The sequence below is a fragment of the Hyla sarda genome, chromosome 5 (genome assembly GCF_029499605.1).
Source record: "Hyla sarda isolate aHylSar1 chromosome 5, aHylSar1.hap1, whole genome shotgun sequence".
NCBI classification, from domain to species: Eukaryota; Metazoa; Chordata; class Amphibia; order Anura; family Hylidae; genus Hyla; species Hyla sarda.
In genome coordinates this window covers 21,187,986-21,211,682 of record NC_079193.1, presented here as the reverse complement: position 1 = coordinate 21,211,682, position 23,697 = coordinate 21,187,986, and the positions used below count along the sequence as shown (strand labels likewise).

At 44.9% G+C, this 23,697-nt stretch overlaps 1 protein-coding gene across 4 annotated transcripts in view; it reads left to right on the top strand.

Annotated features, from left to right (window-relative positions):
• Positions 1-344: 344 nt before the first annotated feature.
• The window catches only part of ASNS (asparagine synthetase (glutamine-hydrolyzing)), a 42,714-nt gene continuing 19,361 nt past the window's right edge, over positions 345-23,697 (top strand). The window contains exons 1-7 of one of the 4 annotated variants that reach the window (XM_056518965.1): positions 345-361; positions 2,364-2,461; positions 10,343-10,614; positions 12,043-12,280; positions 14,595-14,780; positions 14,979-15,080; positions 17,041-17,168. In XM_056518965.1, coding sequence (XP_056374940.1) covers positions 10,366-10,614; positions 12,043-12,280; positions 14,595-14,780; positions 14,979-15,080; positions 17,041-17,168 — 903 coding nt within the window. In that variant the 5' untranslated portion in view covers positions 345-361; positions 2,364-2,461; positions 10,343-10,365. Of the gene's footprint in view, positions 362-2,363; positions 2,462-4,024; positions 4,304-4,401; positions 4,495-9,940; positions 9,952-10,342; positions 10,615-12,042; positions 12,281-14,594; positions 14,781-14,978; positions 15,081-17,040; positions 17,169-23,697 lie in introns of those variants that run through there. The other 3 variants (XM_056518964.1, XM_056518966.1, XM_056518967.1) reach the window with 3 other exon arrangements.

Below are 23,697 nucleotides of genomic sequence, written 5' to 3'. Positions count from 1 at the left end.
TTGCAAAACTACAACTCCCAGCATGCCCGGACAGCCAACGGCTGTCCGGGCATGCTGGGAGTTGTAGTTTTGCAACAGAACACAGACGTACATGTAACATAGAACAGGAGGATGGGGGCTGGAGGTCTGGGCTCCGATAATTGGGCCGCATGGGGCCCCGGACGCCTATACTGCAGCCCCTAAATGATGAAACACCAGGCTGCGGTGTCGTGAGGCAGGTGAGGGGCCCATGTAAGGCCCGCCACTATTGGACGGTGGGTGTCACATGACTGGGAGGAGCCAGAGTGTCCTGCCCACCATGTTTACTGTCACCATGTGAGAAGACAGGAAAGATTCTTCAACACAAAAAGCACAGTAGCAGGCATGGTCGGCTTAGATACACTGTATCACGCATGATAGGTTTAAAGGCACAGGCTTATTAGACAGTATCACACATGAAAGGCTTCCATACAAGGCTTAGCAGGGTGTATTTCACATTATAGGCTTAGATACACTATCTCTGCAGACTGTATCACGCGTGATAGGTTTAATTGCATGGCGAAATAGAAAGTATCACACACGAAAGGTGTGTATCATACACGATAGGCTTAGACACACAGGTTTCGGAAAGTGTGTTTCACATAAAAGGCTTAGATACGTGTGTACCGCACATGATGTTTAGAGACACAGACAGTATAGCAGTAGGCTTAGATACAAGGCTTTGCAGAATATGTCATACATGAAAGGCTTAGATACCAAGCTCGCAGACTTTAGACACAGTCACTGGAAATTGTGTCACACGTGAAAGATTTAGATACACTGTCTCTGCTGACTGTATCATACCTGCTTGGCTTAGATACACTGGCTTTGCAAACTTTTGCACACATGATAGGCTTAGATAGACTGGCTCTGTAGACGGTATCACACATTGTAGGCATAGATTCACTGGTTTTTGCAGACTTTAGCACACTTGATAGGATTAGATACAGATTTGCTCAGTGCACAGTATCACACAGGCTAGGCTTAGATACACTGGTTTTGCAGACTGTAACACAAATACCAAGATTTAAATTGGTTTTGCAGACTGTACAACACATAATAAGCTTGGATACACTGGCTCAGTATACAGTATCAATCATGCTAGGCTTAGATACACTGGCTTTGCAAACTGTAACACACATGATAGGCTTAGATACAGCCGCTCTGTAGACGGTAGCACACACGATAGGCTTAGATACAGCCGCTCTGTAGACTGTAGCACACACGATAGGCTTAGATACAGCCGCTCTGTAGACTGTAGCACACATGATAGGCTTAGAGACAATGGTTTTGCAGACTGTGGCACACATGATAGGCTTAGATACTCTTGCTCAGTGCACAGTATCACACAGGCTAGGCTTAGATACACTGGTTTTGCAGACTGTAACACACATACCAAGATTAGAATTGGCTTTGCAGACTGTATAACACATACTAAGCTTGGATACACTGGCTCAGTATACAGTATCAATCATGCTAGGCTTAGATACACTGGCTTTGCAAACTGTAAAACACACGATAGGCTTAGATACAGCCGCTCTGTAGACTGTAGCACACACACGATAGGCTTAGATACAGCCGCTCTGTAGACTGTAGCACACACACGATAGGCTTAGGTACAACCGCTCTGTAGACTGTAGCACACACGTTAGGCTTAGATACAGCCGCTCTGTAGACTGTAGCACACACGATAGGCTTAGATACAGCCGCTCTGTAGACTGTAGCACACACGATAGGCTTAGATACAGCCGCTCTGTAGACTGTAGCACACACGATAGGCTTAGAAACAGCCTCTCTGTAGACTGTAGCACACACGATAGGCTTAGATACAGCCGCTCTGTAGACTGTAGCACACACGATAGGCTTAGATACAGCCGCTCTGTAGACTGTAACACACACGATAGGCTTAGATACAGCCGCTCTGTAGACTGTAGCACACACGATAGGCTTAGATACAGCCGCTCTGTAGACTGTAGCACACACGATAGGCTTAGATACAGCCGCTCTGTAGACTGTAGCACACACGATAGGCTTAGATACAGCCGCTCTGTAGACTGTAGCACACATGATAGGCTTAGAGACAATGGTTTTGCAGACTGTGGCACACATGATAGGCTTAGATACTCTTGCTCAGTGCACAGTATCACACATGCTAGGCTTAGATACACCAGCTCAGTTTAGATACAGGTGTATACACACACACATGTTTTCTAGGAATGAGGCGGTTGGTCGCCCCTGTTATTAATATACTTAAAAAAAAGGGAAAGAGGCTGCGCCCAATGAGGACTGGGGCCGCCCCGGCCAATGGTAGACAGGCTTACAATGTCTCATTTGCATTTCCATAGTGTGCCAGTGCGAGAGAACAGCGTGCCGCTGCCAGTCCCTTCTGCTCCTCCAGACTCCTTGGCATAAAGACATCCCAGTGCACTCTCCATTGGAACAGGTGATGCTATAAGCTTTATCTTATATACATTATGTCAGTGCTTCCCAACCAGGGTGCCTCCAGCTGTTGCAAAACTACAACCCCCAGCATGCCCGGACAGCCTTTGGCTGTCCGGGCATGCTGGGAGTTGTAGTTTTGCAACAGCTGGAGGCACCCTGGTTGGGAAACAGTGCTAAGTGCTGGGGCTGGATGTCTATAGTGGGAGCTGACAGAGCCGTATGTTACAGAATAGATACAATTTATACATAGATACAATTTATACAAAACGGACTTAAAAAAAAGAAATAAATAAAAACGGACAAGAACGGATGCAAATGGATGTTATCCGTTTGTATCCGCTATTGTTCAGTTAATAAATTTTTTTTTGTTCTGAGCATGCTCAGAAGTAAAAACGGATCAAAAAATGATTGAAAAAAAAAAAAACAACGGATGACTTTAAAGGCTCTATCCGTTTTCCATAGACTTCAATGTTAAATTTACCGTATCCGTTTTTTTTTTCTTCCGTTTTTTTTTTTGACGGGGGAAAAAAAATTCTGCATGCGTCGTCTTTTCTCCCATAAAGAAAAAAAAACGGAAATGAGCGCAGACGGGTACAAACGGATGCGAAAGGATTGTTAAAAAAAAAAAAAAATCCCATTGACATCAATGGGATTATTTTACAACCGTTTGTAATCCGTTTACAAGATGCAACAACGGATCTTAAATGGGGGAGGGGCCGGCCGAACGCGTGAACGCAACCCTCAGTCTACGTCATTGTGGGCTTGAATAGGTGCTAGAATAGAAGGGTTGTATACTGATGGCTCAGTTGACTTGCATGACCCCCATGGTGGGACTTGTAGTTCTACAAGTCCTAGGAGTAGTAGAGAAAGTAGCTGTAGGAAGGAAAGATCAGCCGCAGCGTAGATCAGCCGCAGCGGCAGAATCTTGTTAGCATTTTGTATTGTGCCAGCGGAGACAGCAGAGGGGCTGACGTGTGGCTGTAAGTATCGCATAGACTTCAATGGGATTCCGCACTCCCTGTGAAGGTTGTCTGGGCATGCTGGGAGTTGTAGTTTTGCAACATCTGGAGGTCCACAGTTTGAGACCGCTGTCTTAGACATTGGGGGAGATTTATCAAAACCCGTCCAGAGGAAAAAGTTGCCCAGTTGCCCATAGCAACCAATCAGTTCGCTTCTTTCATTTTTAACAAGGCCTCTGCAAAATGAAAGACGCGATCTGATTGGTTGCTATGGGCAACAGGGCAACTTTTCCTTTTGCACAGGTTTTGATAAATCTCCCCCAAATTGTGACCATTGCCTATACAAATCAACACTTAGTGCAGTGTTTTCCAATCATAGTGCCTCCAGATGTTGCAAAACTACAACTCCCTGGGCATGCTGGGAGTTGTAGTATTGTAACAGCTGGATGCACCCTGGTTGTGAAACACTGACTTAGTGTCTAAGGACATTTGGGGGAGATTTATCAAAACCTGTGCATAGGAAAATTTGCCCAGTTGCCCATAGCAACCAATCAGCTCGCTTCTTTCATTTTGCAGAGGCTTGTTAAAAATGAAAGAAGGAAGCTGATTGGTTGCTATGGGCAACTGGGCAACTTTTTCCTCTGGACGGGTTTTGATAAATCTCCCCCAATGTCTAAGACAGCGGTCTCAAACTGTGGACCTCCAGATGTTGCAAAACTACAACTCCCAGCATGCCCGGACAGCCTTCACAGAAGTGTGAATGGGAGTGCGGAATCCCATTGAAGTCTATGCGATACTTAGAAGAAAAAGAAGATCGCATCTCTCTACCTCCACTTGGAAATGTTTTAGAAGCTACCGAATAAAGAGGACGTCTTATTTACCGTGTGAGTGCGATCTTCTTTTTCTTCTAAGTATCGCATATGCTACAGTCTATGTTTGGATCTGCTGGGAGCTGTAAATCAGTGTCTATGTAGAGGACAGGAGCTTCTTCAGGGTTCAGTACATGCAGGGTCCCAAAATGTAACATGGAGCCGCCCTCACCTGGTGTCCAAAGGAGCAGCTAACCCTGGTAAAGGTAAAGAGTACGGAACATGTAATACCTCCCGGTACTGTAGGGGGCGCTACCAGACACCAGTCAGTGCATACACTTCAGTAATACAGGTAAAGAGTAGTACAGAACATGTAATACCTCCCAGTTCTGTAGGGGGCGCTACCAGACACCAGTCATTGCATGTACTTCAGTAATACAGGGGTTTTACCAATGAATGCCCATTCTGATTGGTCAGTTTTTCCAGCCACTGACACGTTTCGCAGATCTGGACTATACGTAGCATTGGCTGGTGAATCTGGTTTCAAGTTACAATGGTCCAGAAAAGACCGAAAATATTGTAAATTGAGGGATCAGTGTACTGCTAACCTAAAATCAGATGTTACCAATGCAGTGTCGTATAATGCCCACATACAACTGTCAGGATCCGGACTGGTATGCAGCGGAGGACACTGGTGGTGGATCCTCTGTGTCAGTGGGGTGATGGCGTGGGCCGTACCAGGGGAACGGAGTCTAAGGGGTTACTGGTTTTCACCAGAACCCGCCGCAAAGCGGGATGGACTTGCAGCGGCAGGTAACCCCCAGGTCGTTCCACCCGATAGTGACTCAACCCCAGCTGACAGCTGAGACAGGCGCGGTACAAGGGATTAGGCAAGAGCGAGGTCGGACGTAGCAGAAGGTCAGGGCAGGCAGCAAGAGTCGTTGTCAGGGGCAACAGCAGAAGGTCTGGGTACACACTAAACGCTTTCACAGGGCACAAGGCAACAAGATTCGGCAAGGACAGGAAGGGGAAGTGGGTTTATATATACATAGCACATGTGCAGGTACTGATTGGGCCAGGCACCAATCAATGGTGCACTGGCCCTTTAAATCTCAGAGAGCCGGCGCGCGCGTTCCCTAGAGAGCGGGGCCACGCGCGCCGGGACTGAACAGCCAGAGGACGGGGCAGATGAGGAGATTGGGATGCGACCCGCGGGTGGGCGCGTCCCGCTACGTGGATCGCATCCCCGCCGGTGACACCAGTGCAGCGCTCCCGGTCAGTGGGTCTGACTGGGGCGCTGCACAGAGACAAACGCCGTGAGCGCTCCGGGGAGGAGCAGGGACCCAGAGCGCTCTGCGTAACAACAACCATATAGTTCCCATTATATTGAGTTTACAAAGTGCCAAACAGAACCCACACATCACTAAATGTTGCTCATTTACAATAATATGATGCCCATATGGGGCCCACCTAGCACCATATAGCGTCCAAATACTCTCACACATAGTTAACAGTGTCCACATATTGTCTGACTTTGCTCATACAGTTTATAGTTCTCTGAGCGCCATTGTTTTTAATCTTTTATCTGTGATTTATTATTGCAAATATTCTTCGTTAACATTTATGGCTCATTGATTTATTTGCAATATTGGGGATGTCATCTTGTAGATGACTTCTCAGATAGACAGGACTATTCTTTCACAATACGGTGGATCTTAGTGGTGGTTGTTGCGGCGGGTCTTGCTTTTTCCTTGTGCAATGCACCAATGCTGTGACCATGCTCTTCCAACAGTTTACGGTACATAACAATCTCAAACCTCAAGCAAGCCTTGATGATCAATCTCAGAAATCTCAGCTTTAAGGCCAGCCTTTATGGTCAGTCTCAGCAATCTCAGCCTCCAAACGAGCCTTGATGATCAATCTCAGAAATCTCAGTCTCAAGGCCAGCCTTTATGGTCAATCTCAGAAATCTCAGCCTCCAAGCGAGAATTTATGGTCAATCTCAGAAATCTCAGCCTCCAAATGAGCCTTTATGATCAATCTCAGAAATCTCAGCCTCCAAGCGAGCCTTTATGGTTAATCTCAGCAATCTCAGCCTCCAAACGAGCCTTGATGATCAATCTCAGAAATCTCAGCCTCCAAGCGAGCCTTTATTGTCAATCAACAATCTCAGCCTCCAAAGGAGCCTTTATGGTTAATCTCAGCAATCTCACCCTCCAAGCCAACCTTGATGATCAATCTAGGCAATCTCAGCCTCCAAGTGAGCCTTTATGGCCAATCTCAGAAATCTCAGCCTCCAAGCGATCCTTGATGGTCAATCTCAGCCTCCAAGCGATCCTTGATGGTCAATCTGAGCCTCCAAATGAGCCTTGATGGTCAATCAACAATCTCAGCCTCCAAGCGAGCCTTTATGATCAATCTCAGCCATTTCAGTCTCCAAGCGAGCCTAGATGGTCAATCAACAATCTCAGCCTCCAAGCAAACCTTTATGGTCAATCTCAGTCTACAAGCGAGCCTTGAGGGCCTTTATACTCCATATTCTGATGTCTTAGGTCAGAATGAAAATCTCTAAGATGAGCCTCCATGCTGCCAATTACATTCTGGAGATGATGAAGCTTGTTGGCATATTGGACCTCGGTCTCTGCTATGGAGGCCTCCAGTAAATCTCTAATCCCTGCCCAGTGCGCCTCAGTTCAGTCATTTCCGTTTTGCTGGACTGAACCTGTTCTGTGTTAGAAACCACTTCCTTCAGAGGAGCTTCAAGAACCAGGCCTCAGCATCCCTCCTGTTCCTGAAGGCCAGTGTTTCCCAACCAGGATGCCTCCAGCTGTTGCAAAACTACAATTCCCAGCATGCCTGGACAGCCGTGGGCTGTCCGGGCATGCTGGGAGTTGTAGTTTTGCAACAACTGGAAGCACCCTGGTTGGGAAACACTGCTTTAGGAAATGTACTGATATTGATCATACTTATATTGATTGTCCACAACAGTGCCCACATAGGGCTAAACGATGCCCACATGGTCTTACAGCGTTCATACTGCTATATTATGCCAATGGCCACAAAGTGAAACTTGTTGTGAAAGGACGGATGGGAGATGACAACTATATTGAGGCAATTTTGGACTAAAATATTTGCTGACTATTTACATGTACAGGACTGAGCTGCGCTAAGCTGCAGTACCGGGCACAACCACTAATACAAGTATGGAGCTCTGCTTAGTAAATAGTAAAGAGGACATTGCACTCAGGTTCTGAGAGTCACATCCCCAGGACCTATAGGTGTGTGCACGGGGTTTGACGGGAGTGTCTGGGCACACCCTAATCAAGCCCGGGGGGGGGGGGGATCCGCCAATGAGAAGCCCGCAGTGGGGCCCCCCGTCACATTCAGGACATCCCTGTGTCCCGAAAGATCTTTTCAGGACACAAGGATCTCCCGGTTACCTGTCTGTGGCCCCGCATTAACTTTAAAAGCGCGGGGGCCGCCAGGAGGTAGCGCAAGCAGGAACATCACTGACGTCCCGTGCGTGTGCCCATAGGAACGGAGGAGCGGAGCATCGTTGAGGAGGATGCGCACGCATTGTAAGTCACCAGCACGTCATCTTCAGTGTTCCGACCACTGCTCCTCCAGTCCCGGGACCTACTGCTATGGCCTATAGGCCATAGCAGTAGATCGTGACCCCGGACCGGAGGAGCGGTGGTCGGAACACTGAAGTGGGGCAGCACACAGACATAAAGCCTCCAGCCATACACTGTATATAGTTGAAGGCTGTATGTCTGTGGGGGAACTGTACTGCACCTAATGTGGGGGACTACTGTATACTGCACCTAATGTGGGGGAACTGTACTGTATCTAATGTGGGGGAACTGTACTGCACCTAATATGGGGGAACTGTACTGCACCTAATGTGGGGGAACTTTACTGCACCAAATGTGGGGGAACTGTACTGCACCTAATGTGGGGGAACTGTACTGCACCTAATGTGGGGAACTATGCTGCACCTAATGTGGGGGAACTGTACTGCACCTAATGTGGGGGACTATACTGCACCTAATGTGGGGGACTATACTGCACCTAATGTGGGGGAGCTATACTGCACCTAATGTGGGGGAGCTATACTACACCTAATGTGGGGGAACTATACTGCACCTAATGTGGGGGAACTATACTGCACCTAATGTGGGGGAACTATGCTGCACCTAATGTGGGGGAACTGTACTGCACTTAATGTGGGGGAACTATACTGCACCTAATGTGGGGGGACTATACTTCAACTAATGTGGGGGAACTGTACTGCACCAAATGTGGGGGAACTGAACTGCACCAAATGTGGGGGAACTGTACTGCACCTAATGTGGGGGAACTGTACTGCACCTATTGTGGGGGAACTGTACTGCACCTAATGTGGGGGAACTGTACTGCACCTAATGTGGGGGAACTGTACTGCACTTAATGTGGGGGAACTGTACTGCACCTAATGTGGGGGAACTATACTGCACCAAATGTGGGGGAACTGTACTGCACCTAATGTGGGGGCACTGTACTGCACCTAATGTGAGGGCACTGTACTGCACCTAATGTGAGGGCACTGTACTGCACCTAATGTGGGGGAACTATACTGCACCTAATGTAGTGAACTATACTGCACCTAATGTGGGGGAACTGCACTGCACCTATTGTGGGGGAACTGTACTGCACCTAATGTGGGGGAACTGTACTGCACCTATTGTGGGGGAACTGTACTGCACCTAATGTGGGGGAACTGTACTGCACCTAATGTGGGGGAACTGTACTGCACTTAATGTGGGGGAACTGTACTGCACCTAATGTGGGGGAACTATACTGCACCAAATGTGGGGGAACTGTACTGCACCTAATGTGGGGGCACTGTACTGCACCTAATGTGAGGGCACTGTACTGCACCTAATGTGAGGGCACTGTACTGCACCTAATGTGGGGGAACTATACTGCACCTAATGTAGTGAACTATACTGCACCTAATGTGGGGGAACTGCACTGCACCTATTGTGGGGGAACTGTACTGCACCAAATGTGGGGGAACTGTACTGCCAACCTGAGTGTATTTGTGTATGTGTGTATATATATATATATATATATATATATATATATATATACACAGTGGTCCCTCAACATATGATATTAATTGGTTCCAGGAGAACCATCATATGTTGAAACCATCATATGTCGAGTACATATGTCTATGTAAAAATGGTAATTGGTTCTGGGGCCTCGGAACCATTGTATGTTGAATACATATCCCTATGGGAAACTGCTAATTGGTTCTGGGATGACCATTGTATGTGGAGTGTATGGGGAGTGTTTAACAAACCAGGGTGCCTCCAGCTGTTGCACAACTACAACTCCCAGCATGCATGTACAGCCATTGACTGTCTGGGCATGCTGGGAGTTATAGTTTTGCAACAGCTGTAGGCACACTGATAGGGAAACATTGATGTATGGGGTGTATAGTGTGTATATGTATTGTATGTGATATGTGACATTGCATACAGTACTGTACAGTTCTTTAAATACCTTCAGGGGGGACAGAATGTCCTCCATTACCATCCTGCCGACTACAGCTCTATAGGAAAGGAAGGGGAGGGCAGCCAGCAAGATGCTGCAGGCTATTGGCTATGGCTGCACTGAGGGGGCGGGGCTTACACGGAGCTCACAGTGGAAGCCTGTGTGAGTTAGCAGGACAGCATGTGAGTAACAGGAGGCAGAACGGGGCACATTATACAACTATCTGTCAGTTGCTGAAGTTGTCAGCGCTGTCAGATAGCTGTTTGTATGATGGCCCCGACACACAGCAGCATCATATGTCGAGGCTGCCTTCAACATACGATGGGCTCTGAGAGGCCATCATATGTTGAAATGATCATATGTTGAGGCCATCATATGTCGAGGGGTCACTGTATATATATATACGCATGCGCGCGGCGTGAGTGTGTGCTTTAGGGTAATGCAGTAGGCTGCGCACGCCTAAGCCAAGACCTGATATTAAAGAGAGATCACCAATATTATAGTCCTGACCCCATTTTAAGGTGGAGATAGATTCTGGCTTTTCCATAAGTGACCTGTTTGTTTCTGTTTCAGCTGCAGAAAACGAAGCCGCCAGGATGTGTGGTATCTGGGCGCTGTTTGGCAGCGATGAGTGCCTCTCGGTGCAGTGCCTTAGTGCCATGAAAATCGCACATCGAGGCCCCGACGCCTTTCGGTTCGAAAATGTAAACGGATTCACCAACTGCTGCTTCGGTTTCCACCGTCTGGCCATCGTGGATCAGTTGTACGGCATGCAGCCGCTTCGTGTCAAGAAGTTCCCTTATCTATGGCTGTGTTACAATGGGGAGATTTACAATTACAAGCAGGTAGACCTGTTTTTGTAGATTAGTTATTTTGGATTTTGGAAAAGCTTTGTGATTACATACAGCTATATACAATACCGCTATATATATTCCCCTACTTGCTGTATCTACTGTATATAATATCTGTCTATATCTATCTATCCATCTCCTATCTATCTATCTAAGTTCAACAAAAAGGACCGCACTCCCGGGGTGTCCGCAGGTGCAAGCTGGTCGGGCCCAGGTCAAGAGCCCCCACAAACAGGTAGCAAAGCAAAACAGCAGCACACCGACTTAGATGAAAGCGTGTCAGGCTTTATTCATCAGATGCCACGACGTTTCAACCGTCTCTCACGGTCTTTGCTTGACAAAGACCGTGAGAGACGGTTGAAACGTCGTGGCATCTGATGAATAAAGCCTGACACGCTTTCATCTAAGTCGGTGTGCTGCTGTTTTGCTTTGCTATCTATCTATCTATCTATCTATCTATCTATCTCCTATCTATCTATCTCATATCTATCTATCTATCTATCTATCCTATATCTATCTATCTATCTATCCATCTATCTTCTATCTATCTCATATCTATCTATCTATCTATCTCATATCTATCTCATATCTATCTACCTCATATCTATCTATCTCATATCTATCTATCTATCTATCTATCTCATATCTATCTATCTATCTATCTATCTCATATCTATCTATCTATCTATCTACTCGTAGAGATGGAGCAGCACTGTAGTAAACATTGGTGGGTGCAAACTATAGATAGACCTGGTCACAGTCCTAACATCCATATGCAAAGAAAAATAGCAGTACTCCCGGGTTTGCAGTGAAAAAATGTAGGGCTTTATTCACCACACATCGGTGCGACATTTCGGCTGTCTCCCACAGCCATTGTCAAGCGCTTGACAATGACTGTGGGAGACAGCCGAAACATCGCACCGATGTGTGGTGAATAAAGCCCTACATTTTTTCACTGCAAACCCGGGAGTACTGCTATTTTTCTTTGCATATCTATCTCATATCTATCTATCTCATATCTATCTATTATCTCATATCTATTTATCTATCTATCTATCTCATATCTATCTATCTATCTCATATCTATCTATCTCATATCTATCTATTATCTCATATCTATCTATTATCTCATATCTATCTATTATCACATATCTATCTATCTATCTATCTATCTCCTATCTATCTATCTCCTATCTATCTCCTATCTATCTATCTACTATCTATCGATTTATCTATCTCATATCTATCTATCTATCTATCTATCTATCTCTCTCTCTCATATCTATCTATCTCATATCTATCTATCTCATATCTATCTATCTCTCTCTCATATCTATCTATCTATCTATCTCATATCTATCTATCTATCTATCTAATATCGATCTATCGGTTCATATTTCTATCTATCTTGGTTTACCACAGCTGCAGAAGCATTTTGGCTTTGAGTACCAGACTCTGGTGGACGGGGAGGTGATCCTCCATCTCTACAGTAAGCACGGCATTGAGCAGACCGCCTCATTGCTGGACGGAGTTTTCGCCTTCATCCTCTTGGACACAGCGAATAGGAAGGTGTTTCTTGGAAGAGACTCTTATGGAGTCCGACCTCTATTTAAACTGCTCACTGATGATGGCTTCTTGGCAGTGTGCTCTGAAGCTAAAGGTACTGTATAATCACCAAAGATATGCCCCAAATTTACAGCGTTAGTATCATGTGTGAAAACCTTTGACTTCACTTCCTGGTCAGCCACTCCATCTGACTGCTGGGGAGTGAAGCGTGCTGCTGTGCACTTCATCCACCTATTACTCATGATTACAGCTGGTCTTAGGACTCATGTCTGAAGGACATGTTGAAAGTTTTTACAAATGACACTAACACTATAAAGGAATGTGTCATCAGAAAATGACCTATTGTTTAAAAAAAGAAAAAAACTTTTTTTCAGTATCTGTCTCTATAATCAGTAAAAAAAATTCCAGGTAGTACAGAAGCTCAAAGGAATTGTCCACACTACCCTGCATTGCCCCCGCAGGGGAATTCAATCGTTAGTCAGTTATCTCTAAAATCTATATTAAAAGAGCTTGGGTGATCTATTGGGATCTATGGGGGTAGGGAGGGGCAGATCACAGGACCAAACTACTCAGCAAACATTTGGGGAGGTGGGGAAGTAGATGGCGTTAGTCGTCTTTTTCATAGACATCCCGGCTGTCCAAGATGGAATAGTCTCTAAGCAAGCTGTGAATCAGCCTGCGGCAGTCCCGGACGGACATGTACTCCCTGTTGAAGATGAGGCGGTTTCTGGCCAGTCATATAGCGTCCTTAAAACAGTTCATAAGGCGCCCGGCCTCCTGGATGGCCTCCACGTTGTGAACCCCAGGAAAAAGTCCATAAAGCACCGTATGGTACGATAGGTTGCTCCTGGGTACAGAGTCTCTAAGTTCAAGTTCCAGGGCGTTCAGTAGACCCTGCGCAAAGGGGCACTGCCAAAAGACATGCATAGATGTTTCCTCCACATAGGGGCACCTGGGGCAGTACCTGGTTCTGCTCAGGCCACGGGCATGTGTGGTGAGAGTGTGATGAGGGCAGATGTTATTACGCATGGGGCAGATGACATTAACTCCTTGTGTTCGTGACGCCATTGCGTGGTTAACCTCTACACCACCAAAGGTATGGCCGCTGGATCCTGGGCTAGGCACGGGGGGGGGGGCAAATAATGACTCTGACGTCAAGTTACGGAACAACGGCAACTTTACTGAGGCAGACAGATGGAATAGTCTTTACAGCTCAGTTAGGCCCAAGGAGGTGACTAGTGACTTCAAAGACTTGAGGGCTCGATGGGACTTGTAGTGGACTTGGATTAATTGCTGCAGGACCATGCTGAATTTAGGCAGATTTGACTGATCTTGACTAGGACTGACTAGACTTCACCCCTTGTGTAGCTTACCAGGCTTTGACGTTCCCCTGTGGGGCACTTGGTGATGGAAGCGTGGCTGCGTGGTTAGGCCTTGGTTCTCCTGATGACACCAGACACTCTCAGGTCTTGACTGTTCCTCAGCAGAACTTAGACTGACTAACTAGCTCCTCCCAGGGTTTATATGGGGGAGACTTTGGAGGGGTCCTATAGGTCACCCACAAGTCTTCAGGTCACTGACACCTTCCCTGGTTACACGACTTAGCAACAGCATTTAAAGGTACATAACATTATACATACATTACAATAGATAATACAAGGCACTTGTTAACCATTTATACTACTCAGCTTGAAGGGGTACTCCACCCCTAGACGTCTAATCCCCCGCCGCTGGGGACCCCCACAAAATATAGCATGCGGCACCCACCTGTTTCTGCTCCGGAAGCACTGGAGGGTCTGGGTCCCGACCACCGGAACGGAAGTCCGTGACATCACGACTCCGTCCCCGTGTGACGTCAGGCCCCGTCCCCTCAATGCAAGTCTATGGGAGGGGGCGTCACGCCCCCTCCCATAGACTTGCATTGAGGGGACGGGGCGTGACGTCACACGGGGGCGGAGTCGTGACGGCACGGACTTCCGTTCCGGTGGTCGGGACCCAGACCCTCCAGTGCTTCCGGAGCAGAAACAGGTGGGTGCCGCATGCTATATTGCGGGGGTCCCCAGCGGCGGGACCCCCGCGATCAGACATCTTATCCCCTATCAGACATCTTATCCCCTATCCCTATTCCAGCTCTACTATCTGTATGTCAGTGTTTCTCAAGCAGTGTGCCTCCAGCTGTTGCAAAATTACTAGCCCTTTCCAAGATCTCAGTTTGCGGTCTGTGAATTGAAACACTGGCGGAGATTTAGCAATACTGTTTTGTATGAGTCAATAGAAATTGTGCAAATTAATCCACCCCTCTAGCTTGCACAAGGCAGGACAAAGTGCATCAGTTTTGTCTGGAGTTTTCCTTTTAAATATCCTTTAATGTTAATAATTGTGTATGAATATCATATCATTCATTATAGGCCTTATAAACCTAAAGCATTCAATGACCTCAAGTCCGAAGATCGACCCATTCCCACCAGGACATTATGAAGTTTTTGATTTGAAACCCAGTGGAAAAGTTGCATCGGTGGAACTGACCAAGTTCCGCAATTTTAAGGATAAACCTCAGCACGCCGAGTTCGATTCTCTAGGAAAACTCCAAGAAGGTAACATTACTGCAGGATCAGACTACACAGGGTTTGTTCGTAGTCTGTTACCATGGAGATGTAGAATCTGCATAGGAACTGTAGGTAGAAAACAGAGGGAGATTTTTATTCAAAACTGTTTGAAAACTTGCTTCTATAGATGTCTAGGAGAAATATAGAATGGTTACAAATTTTTTTTTGGGGGGCTTTTATCCCCAGGACTGGACCGTGAAACTGTTAAGAGAAACATTTGCCTGCTGTTTGAGAACGCGGTAAGGAAGCGGTTAATGGCGCACAGACGGATCGGCTGCCTGTTGTCAGGTACGTTGACAGGTCCAATACATTTTTGGCTGCTCACTTGTGTGCGGGGGAAGTGTTCTTATAATTATTATGTATTGTCATACATTGTGCATCATAATGTGGTGGCCCAGTATGGGAGATGTTACCCCGTATCCTTACTGTCCTGTCAGGCAGCCTCCAGGGCCCCTTACACCTGTTTCCCCCTGTACATATGTTCTGCAGTGTATTGTATTATAAAATGTGTTGTATCTTTAGGAGTTACCGTATACCATGTGATATGTCATGTGACTGTTACCCAGGAGGTACCAGTGACCAGGTGATCCCAAGAGTGACCTATGGGCTCCCTGCTAGTCTCCCCATATAAGCCCTGGGTGGAGCTTCTCTCTCTCTTCCTGCTGAGGTCCAGTGCAGTCTTGTCTAGTGTGTGTGTCCAGAGTGTTGGAGGCCTCAAAGTCCAGTCCTGCAGCCACCATCAATTCAAGAAAGATAAAGTCACAGCTTTATGAGTCAAGTCAAGTCAGTCCCTGTCATCTGTCAAGTCAGCGTGGTCTGCATTCAATTGTCCAGTCCTACTACAAGTCCCAGCAAGCCCTTAAGGTCATCTCCGTGGGTCCTGGCTGAACTGTATAGACTTTGCCATCTTTCTACCCTCAGTTAAGCTACTGTTGTCCGTAACTTGGCGTCTGAGTCTTTATTGCCCCCGAGCCTAGCCCAGGATCCAGCAGCATACCTTCGGGTGGTTTTAGGCTAAACCACGCCCTGGTGTCACAAATACCCTAGGGGCAGATGGCATTAACCCCTTGTAACAACATCTGCCCTCATCACACCACGCTACCACAATAAGGTGCCATCTCCAAATGTACAATGACCTTATTTCCCTATATTCAGCATGTAGGTTAAAGAGTACCTCTCATGATCTTGTAAAATTTTATAATCCTCCCAGGTCACTGCCCCATCATGATAAACCACCCCCTGCCTTTATTTTTTATTATTTTTTAGTTTTCTATCTTCATATCACTCTGTATTTTCTGCTCAGTCTCATTCAGATTCACAGACTGGGAAGGGGGCGTTCCCCAGCAGGCCTGACATCAGCTGAAGCCATACAGGGGAGAACTTCCTCCCTCACTCTGCTACACACAGCCCAGATCAGTTCAGTGTGAGATGAGGTATGATTGGCTAAGGCTGCACCCCCCCCCCCCCTGCACTCCAGACTTCATTTCATGCTTTTGGACTTCTCCAGGGCCAGCAGGAGTCCAAAGTCTGTGCAAGAGATGGGGGGGAATGTGCTCTTGGCAAGTAGGGAGACACCTAGTGGCAGCTTTTTTAAACTCAAATAAAACATAGAAAACTTCATTTTTTAAACAAAGTACATTAGAAAGATAGTAAAATAGTAAACATTTGTTTTAACGAGAGTGCCCATTAAACAAAAAAAAAAAAAAAAAGAAAAAAAGATTATTGATTTAATTATTTTGCATTCCCTTCCCCAAAATGTTGTATAAAAGTGGAGGGTTTTATATAATAGGGCAAATGGGCTTTGGGATGATTATTAGGACTTTGGGTTCTTCTGCAGCATTTTATAAGGTATAGGCTTCTAGGCTGGCACAGTGCCCGGTGGTATAAGGCTTGTGAGAAATATGAAAACTATGGTGAGTATTTAGTGGTGTGTGTGACCCATAGATGCTCCAGTAGTGACAAACTGGGGAATCTTCGTGCACACAGCTATATATGCCCCATTACAACCATGTTGTCCTCACAGTTCCTCATCATTTAGATCAGTGTTTTCCAGCCAGGGTGCCTCCAGCTGTTTCAAAACTACAACTCCCAGCATGCTGAGAAAGCCTTTCAGCCATTGCAAAACTACAACTCCCAGCAAGCCCGGACAGCCTTTGGCTGTCCGGGCATGCTGGGAGTTGTAGTTTTGCAACAACTGAAGACACTCTGGTTGGGAAACACTGATATAGGTCAATGTTTGTATTCTCAGGTGGTCTGGACTCCAGCTTGGTTGCTGCAACTCTGCTCAAGCTGATGAAGGAGAACAATTTACCTTACTCCCTCCAGACATTTGCCATCGGAATGGAAGATAGCCCTGATTTACAGGCTGCGAGAAAGGTAACACAGCTATACCGCCAACTAGTGCCACCATGATAAAGCCCAAATATTGCCAAAATATAAGGTTCAGGTAAAATGCATCATTCATATAGTACTGCCAAATCGTTCCTACAAAATACCACCAAATCGTTCCCACTTAATACTGCTATATCGTTCACACAGAAAACCACCAAATCATTACCACATAATACTGTTATATCGTTCACACAGAATACCTCCAAATCATTCCCACATAATACTGTTATATCGTTCACACAGAATACCTACAAATCATTCACACATAATACTGTTATATCGTTCACACAGAATACCTCCAAATCATTCCCACATAATACTGCTATATCGTTCACACAGAATACCACCAAATCATTCCCACATAATACTGCTATATCATTCACACAGAATACCACCAAATCATTCCCACATAATACTGCTATATCGTTGACACAGAATATTACCAAATCATTCCCACATAATACTGCCAAATCGTGCCTACAAAATACCACCAAATCATTCCCACTTAATACTGCTATATCGTTCACACAGAATACCACCAAATCATTCCTACATAATAGTTCTATATCGTTCACACAGAATACCACCAAATCATTCCCACATAATACAGCCATATCGTTCCCATAAAATCCAACTCAATACCTGAATAATATACTGCTTAATTATACTGGGTAAGAAAGGAATGAAAATAATTTATAATAGCTAAGAAATATAATTTACTTGGTACTGCGTACCACGATAAACCCAAATAATGCCAAAATTTAAGGTTCAGTTAAAATGCATCATTCACCTAATACTGCCAAATCGTTCCTACAAAGTACCACCAAATCATTGCCACATAATACTGCTATATCGTTCACACAGAATACCACCAAATCATTCCCACATAATACTGCTATATCGTTCACACAGAATACCACCAAATCATTCCCACATAATACTGCTATATCATTCACACAGAATACAACCAAATCATACCCACATAATACAGCCATATCGTTCCCACATAAAATCCAACTCAATACCTGAATAATATACTGCTTAATTATACTGGGTAAGAAAGGAATGAATATAATTTATAATAGCTAAGAAATATAATTTACTTGGTACTGCGTACCACGATAAACCCAAATAATGCCAAAATTTAAGGTTCAGTTAAAATGCATCATTCACATAATACTGCCAAATCGTTCCTACAAAATACCAGCAAATCATTCCCACATAATACTGCTATATCGTTCACACAGAATACCACCAAATCATTCCCACATAATACTGCTATATCGTTCACACAGAATACCACCAAATCATTCCCACATAATACTGCTATATCGTTCACACAGAATACCACCAAATCATTCCCACATAATACTGCCAAATTGTTTCTACAAAATACCACCAAATCATTCCCACATAATACCGCCATATCGTTCCCACATAAAATCCATCTCAATACCTGAATAATACCCCCCATACAGTGCTTAATTATACTGGGTAAGAAAGGAATGAATACAATTTATAATAGCTAAGAAATATAATGTACTTGGTACTGCGTGGCAACTGGCACCATGTGGTGGGCACACTGGAGAAAACATTGTAGTTGACACTGTGTGCGGGTATATTGACTGGCACTGTGTAAGGGCACATTGTGGTTAACAGTATGAGAACACACTAGCTTACACTATATTGACGCACGCTGGCAGTGTATGGCGACACATTGGTGTTAGCACTATATGAAGGCACACTAGCTAGAATTATAAGGAGGCACATTCATAAGCACTTTAGGGGGCATTATGTTGTTGATGCTGTCTGTGGACTTTGGGTGGCATTGTGTAAGGGCACTCTTTGGTTGACACTATAAGAACACAGTATATGGGGGCACTTTTTATAGATACGGGTACATTGAATATTACTATATGGGGCATAACATAGATGACACTATATGATGACACAATAAGTGGCACTATATAAGGGCACCCTGGCTAGCACTATATGCAGGGCCGGCTCCACCTATAGGCAAAATAGGCAGCCGTCTAGAGCGCACTCTTGATTGGGGTGCCGTTATGCCCTCCGCAAGAAAGTTATTTCTCCAGGTCCTGACAGCAGCAAAACTGTCACCCCAGAAGTAAAGAGATTACATGAGGAGGGGGTTTGTTACAGTGTGTCACCCCAGTAGTAAGGAGATTACATGGGGAGGAGGTTTGTTACAGTGTGTCACCCCAGTAGTAATGAGATTACATGAGGAGGAGGTTTGTTGCAGTGTGTCACCCCAGTAGTAAGGAGATTACATGAGGAGGGGGTTTGTTAAAATGTGTCACCCCAGTAGTAAGAAGATTACATGAGGAGGAGGTTTGTTGCAGTGTGTCACCCCAGTAGTAAGGAGATTACATGAGGAGGGGGTTTGTTAAAATGTGTCACCCCAGTAGTAAGGAGATTACATGAGGAGGAGGTTTGTTACAGTGTGTCACCCCAGTAGTAATGAGATTACATGTGGAGGAGTTTTGTTACATTGTGTCACCCCAGTAGTAAGAAGATTACGTGGGGAGGAGGTTTGCTACAGTGTGTCACCCCAGTAGTAATGAGATTACATGAGGAGGAGGTTTGTTACAGTGTGTCACCCCAGTAGTAATGAGATTACATGAGGAGGAGGTTTGTTACAGTGTGTCACCTCAGTAGAAAGGAGATTACATGAGGAGGAGGTTTGTTACAGTGTGTCACCCCAGTAGTAATGAGATTACATGAGGAGGAGGTTTATAACAGTGTGTCACCCCATTAGTAAGGAGATTACATGAGGAGGAGGTTTGTTACAGTGTGTCACCCCAGTAGTAAGGTGGGGTGTGTCAATGGGAGGAGTCAAGGGGCAGCAAAACTAGCTTTTGCCTAGGATGTAAAAAATCCTTGCACCAGCCCTGACTATATGAAGGCATGTTATCTGGCACCGTATGGGGTATATTGGAGCTGTATGAAGGTGTACGCTGTATGAAGGTATACACTGTATGAAGGTATACACTGTATGAAGGTGTACGCTGTATGAAGGTGTACGCAGTATGAAGGTGTCCGCAGTATGAAGGTGTCCGCTGTATGAAGGTGTCCGCTGTATGAAGGTGTACGCTGTATGAAGGTGTCCGCTGTATGAAGGTGTACACTGTATGAAGGTGTACTCTGTATGAAGGTGTCCGCTGTATGAAGGTGTCCGCTGTATGAAGGTATACGCTGTATGAAGGTGTACGCTGTATGAAGGTGTATGCAGTATGAAGCTGTACGCTGTATGAAGGTGTACGCTGTATGAAGGTGTCCGCTGTATGAAGGTATACACTGTATGAAGGTATACACTGTATGAAGGTATACGCTGTATGAAGGTGTACGCTGTATGAAGGTGTATGCAGTATGAAGCTGTACGCTGTATGAAGGTGTACGCTGTATGAAGGTGTACGCTGTATGAAGGTGTCCGCTGTATGAAGGTATACACTGTATGAAGGTGTCCGCTGTATGAAGGTATACACTGTATGAAGGTATACACTGTATGAAGGTGTACGCTGTATGAAGGTGTACGCTGTATGAAAGTGTACGCTGTATGAAGGTATACACTGTATGAAGGTGTACGCTGTATGAAGGTGTATGCTGTATGAAGGTGTACGCTGTATGAAGGTGTCCGCTGTATGAAGGTATACACTGTATGAAGGTGTCCGCTGTATGAAGGTATACACTGTATGAAGGTATACACTGTATGAAGGTGTACGCTGTATGAAGGTGTACGCTGTATGAAAGTGTACGCTGTATGAAGGTATACACTGTATGAAGGTGTACGCTGTATGAAGGTGTACGCTGTATGAAAGTGTACGCTGTATGAAGGTATACACTGTATGAAGGTGTACGCTGTATGAAGGTGTATGCTGTATGAAGGTGTACGCTGTATGGCATCTTATGGTACTTTTATCGAACCTCTTGGTGAAACTGATGTAACATGCAGTTGGCACACATACATTTCCCTGATATCTTCTGAGAAATGCCTTCACAGTCTCCCTATACACGAGGGCACTGCCAGGTGCTGACTCCACTAACAAACCAAGAACACCATGAACTTTCCTTCATGTTACATAAACAGAAGATTTGTTCTGCCGCGCTCCTCAGCAGGGAATACATTGTGGTGCCCAAGGGCATAGATTAGATCCCCTGGCACTGTCAGGAATAGTTTTCAGGTTGGATGCATGCCTATCTGTATTATACAAGACTGGCACAGATGTGCTGGGGCCGTACAGTCCAATATATCTCCTTATAACTGCATGTGCTGAGGATTGTGGGGGATTTCAGTGGTCATCTTGGAGGAGCAAAACTACAACTCCAAGTATGCCCAGACAGCCATTGGCTGTCCTGGCATGCTGGGAGTGATAGTAATGTGACAGCTGGAGACACACTGTTTGGAAAACACTGCCCTAGATATTCAAAGGTATATCTACACTTTCTGGTGCCCAAAAGAGTTTTACTGGTGTTAAAGGGGTATTCCAGGAAAAAACTTTTTTTTTTAATATCAACTGGCTCCCGAAAGTTAAACAGATTTTTAAATTACTTCTATTAAAAAAATCTTAATCCTTCCAATAATTATCAGCTGCTGAAGTTGAGTTGTTCTTTTCTGTCTGACAACAGTGCTCTCTGCTGACATCTCTGCTTGTCTCGGGAACTGCACAGAGTAGAAGAGGTTTGCTATGGGGATTTGCTTCTAAACTGGGCAGTTCCCGAGACACGTGTCATCAGAGAGCACTTAGACAGATGTACGCTGTATGAAGGTGTACGCTGTATGAAGGTGTACGCTGTATGAAGGTGTACGCTGTATGAAGGTGTACGCTGTATGAAGGTGTACGCTGTATGAAGGTGTACACTGTATGAAGGTGTATTCTGTATGAAGGTGTACGCTGTATGAAGGTGTACGCTGTATGAAGGTGTACGCTGTATGAAGGTGTATGCTGTATGAAGGTGTACGCTGTATGAAGGTGTATGCTGTATGAAGGTGTACGCTGTATGAAGGTGTACGCTGTATGAAGGTGTATTCTGTATGAAGGTGTATTCTGTATGAAGGTGTACGCTGTATGAAGGTGTACGCTGTATGAAGGTGTACGCTGTATGAAGGTGTACGCTGTATGACGGTGTACGCTGTATGACGGTGTACGCTGTATGAAGGTGTATGCTGTATGAAGGTGTATGCTGTATGAAGGTGTACGCTGTATGAAGGTGTCCGCTGTATGAAGGTGTCCGCTGTATGAAGGTGTATGCTGTATGAAGGTGTACGCTGTATGAAGGTGTACGCTGTATGAAGGTGTACGCTGTATGAAGGTGTAGACTGTATGAAGGTGTATTCTGTATGAAGGTGTACGCAGTATGAAGGTGTACGCTGTATAAAGGTGTATGCTGTATGAAGGTGTACGCTGTATGAAGGTGTACGCTGTATGAAGGTGTATGCTGTATGAAGGTGTATTCTGTATGAAGGTGTCCGCTGTATGAAGGTGTACGCTGTATGAAGGTGTATTCTGTATGAAGGTGTATGCTGTATGAAGGTGTATGCTGTATGAAGGTGTACGCTGTATGAAGGTGTATGCTGTATGAAGGTGTATGCTGTATGAAGGTGTATGCTGTATGAAGGTGTACGCTGTATGAAGGTGTAGATTGTATGAAGGTGTACGCAGTATGAAGGTGTACGCTGTATGAAGGTGTACGCTGTATGAAGGTATACGCTGTATGAAGGTGTATTCTGTATGAAGGTGTACGCTGTATGAAGGTGTATTCTGTATGAAGGTGTCCGCTGTATGAAGGTGTATTCTGTATGAAGGTGTACGCAGTATGGCATATAAAAAGTTTTTTCCTGGATAACCCCTTTAACTTTACCACCATGCTATTGTGAATTAAATCTTTTTTTTTTTTTTTTTCTTTTTTTTTTCTTTTCTTTTAATTTTTTTTAATAAAAAAAGGTTATTCATTCTTTGTTTTGCACACTTCATCTTCAATACAATATATATATATATATATATATATATATATATATATATATATATATATAGTTAAATGTAAATTCCTCTTCTCTAATAGGCTGTTTTCACAGTTTAACCTCAAAATGAGACATATACGGTATGTTCACCATAGTTGCGTTCCGCCAGTTTGAAGTGCGTTCACAAGCTGAGGGTGCATTATACCTGTTATAAGGAGCCAGGAATCATTGCTAATGCTGGACATCAGCATGATAGGCAATGTCCCACATTAACCCTTCAGATGCCCCAATCAAATTCATCCGCAGTATTTAAAACTGTGACAATAATGTTGCCGGTCAGATTGTGGGGTTGTTCTCCATAGCGCCTTTGTAGGCTCCCAAACAGTTAAAGGGGTATTCCAGGATTTTTTTTTTTTATATTTGACTATGCTACAGGGGCTGTAAAGTTAGTGTAGTTCATAATATAGTGTCTGTACCTGTGTGTGACGGTTTTCTCACAATTCTTCTGTGATTTTCACTACAATATTTATTTTTACC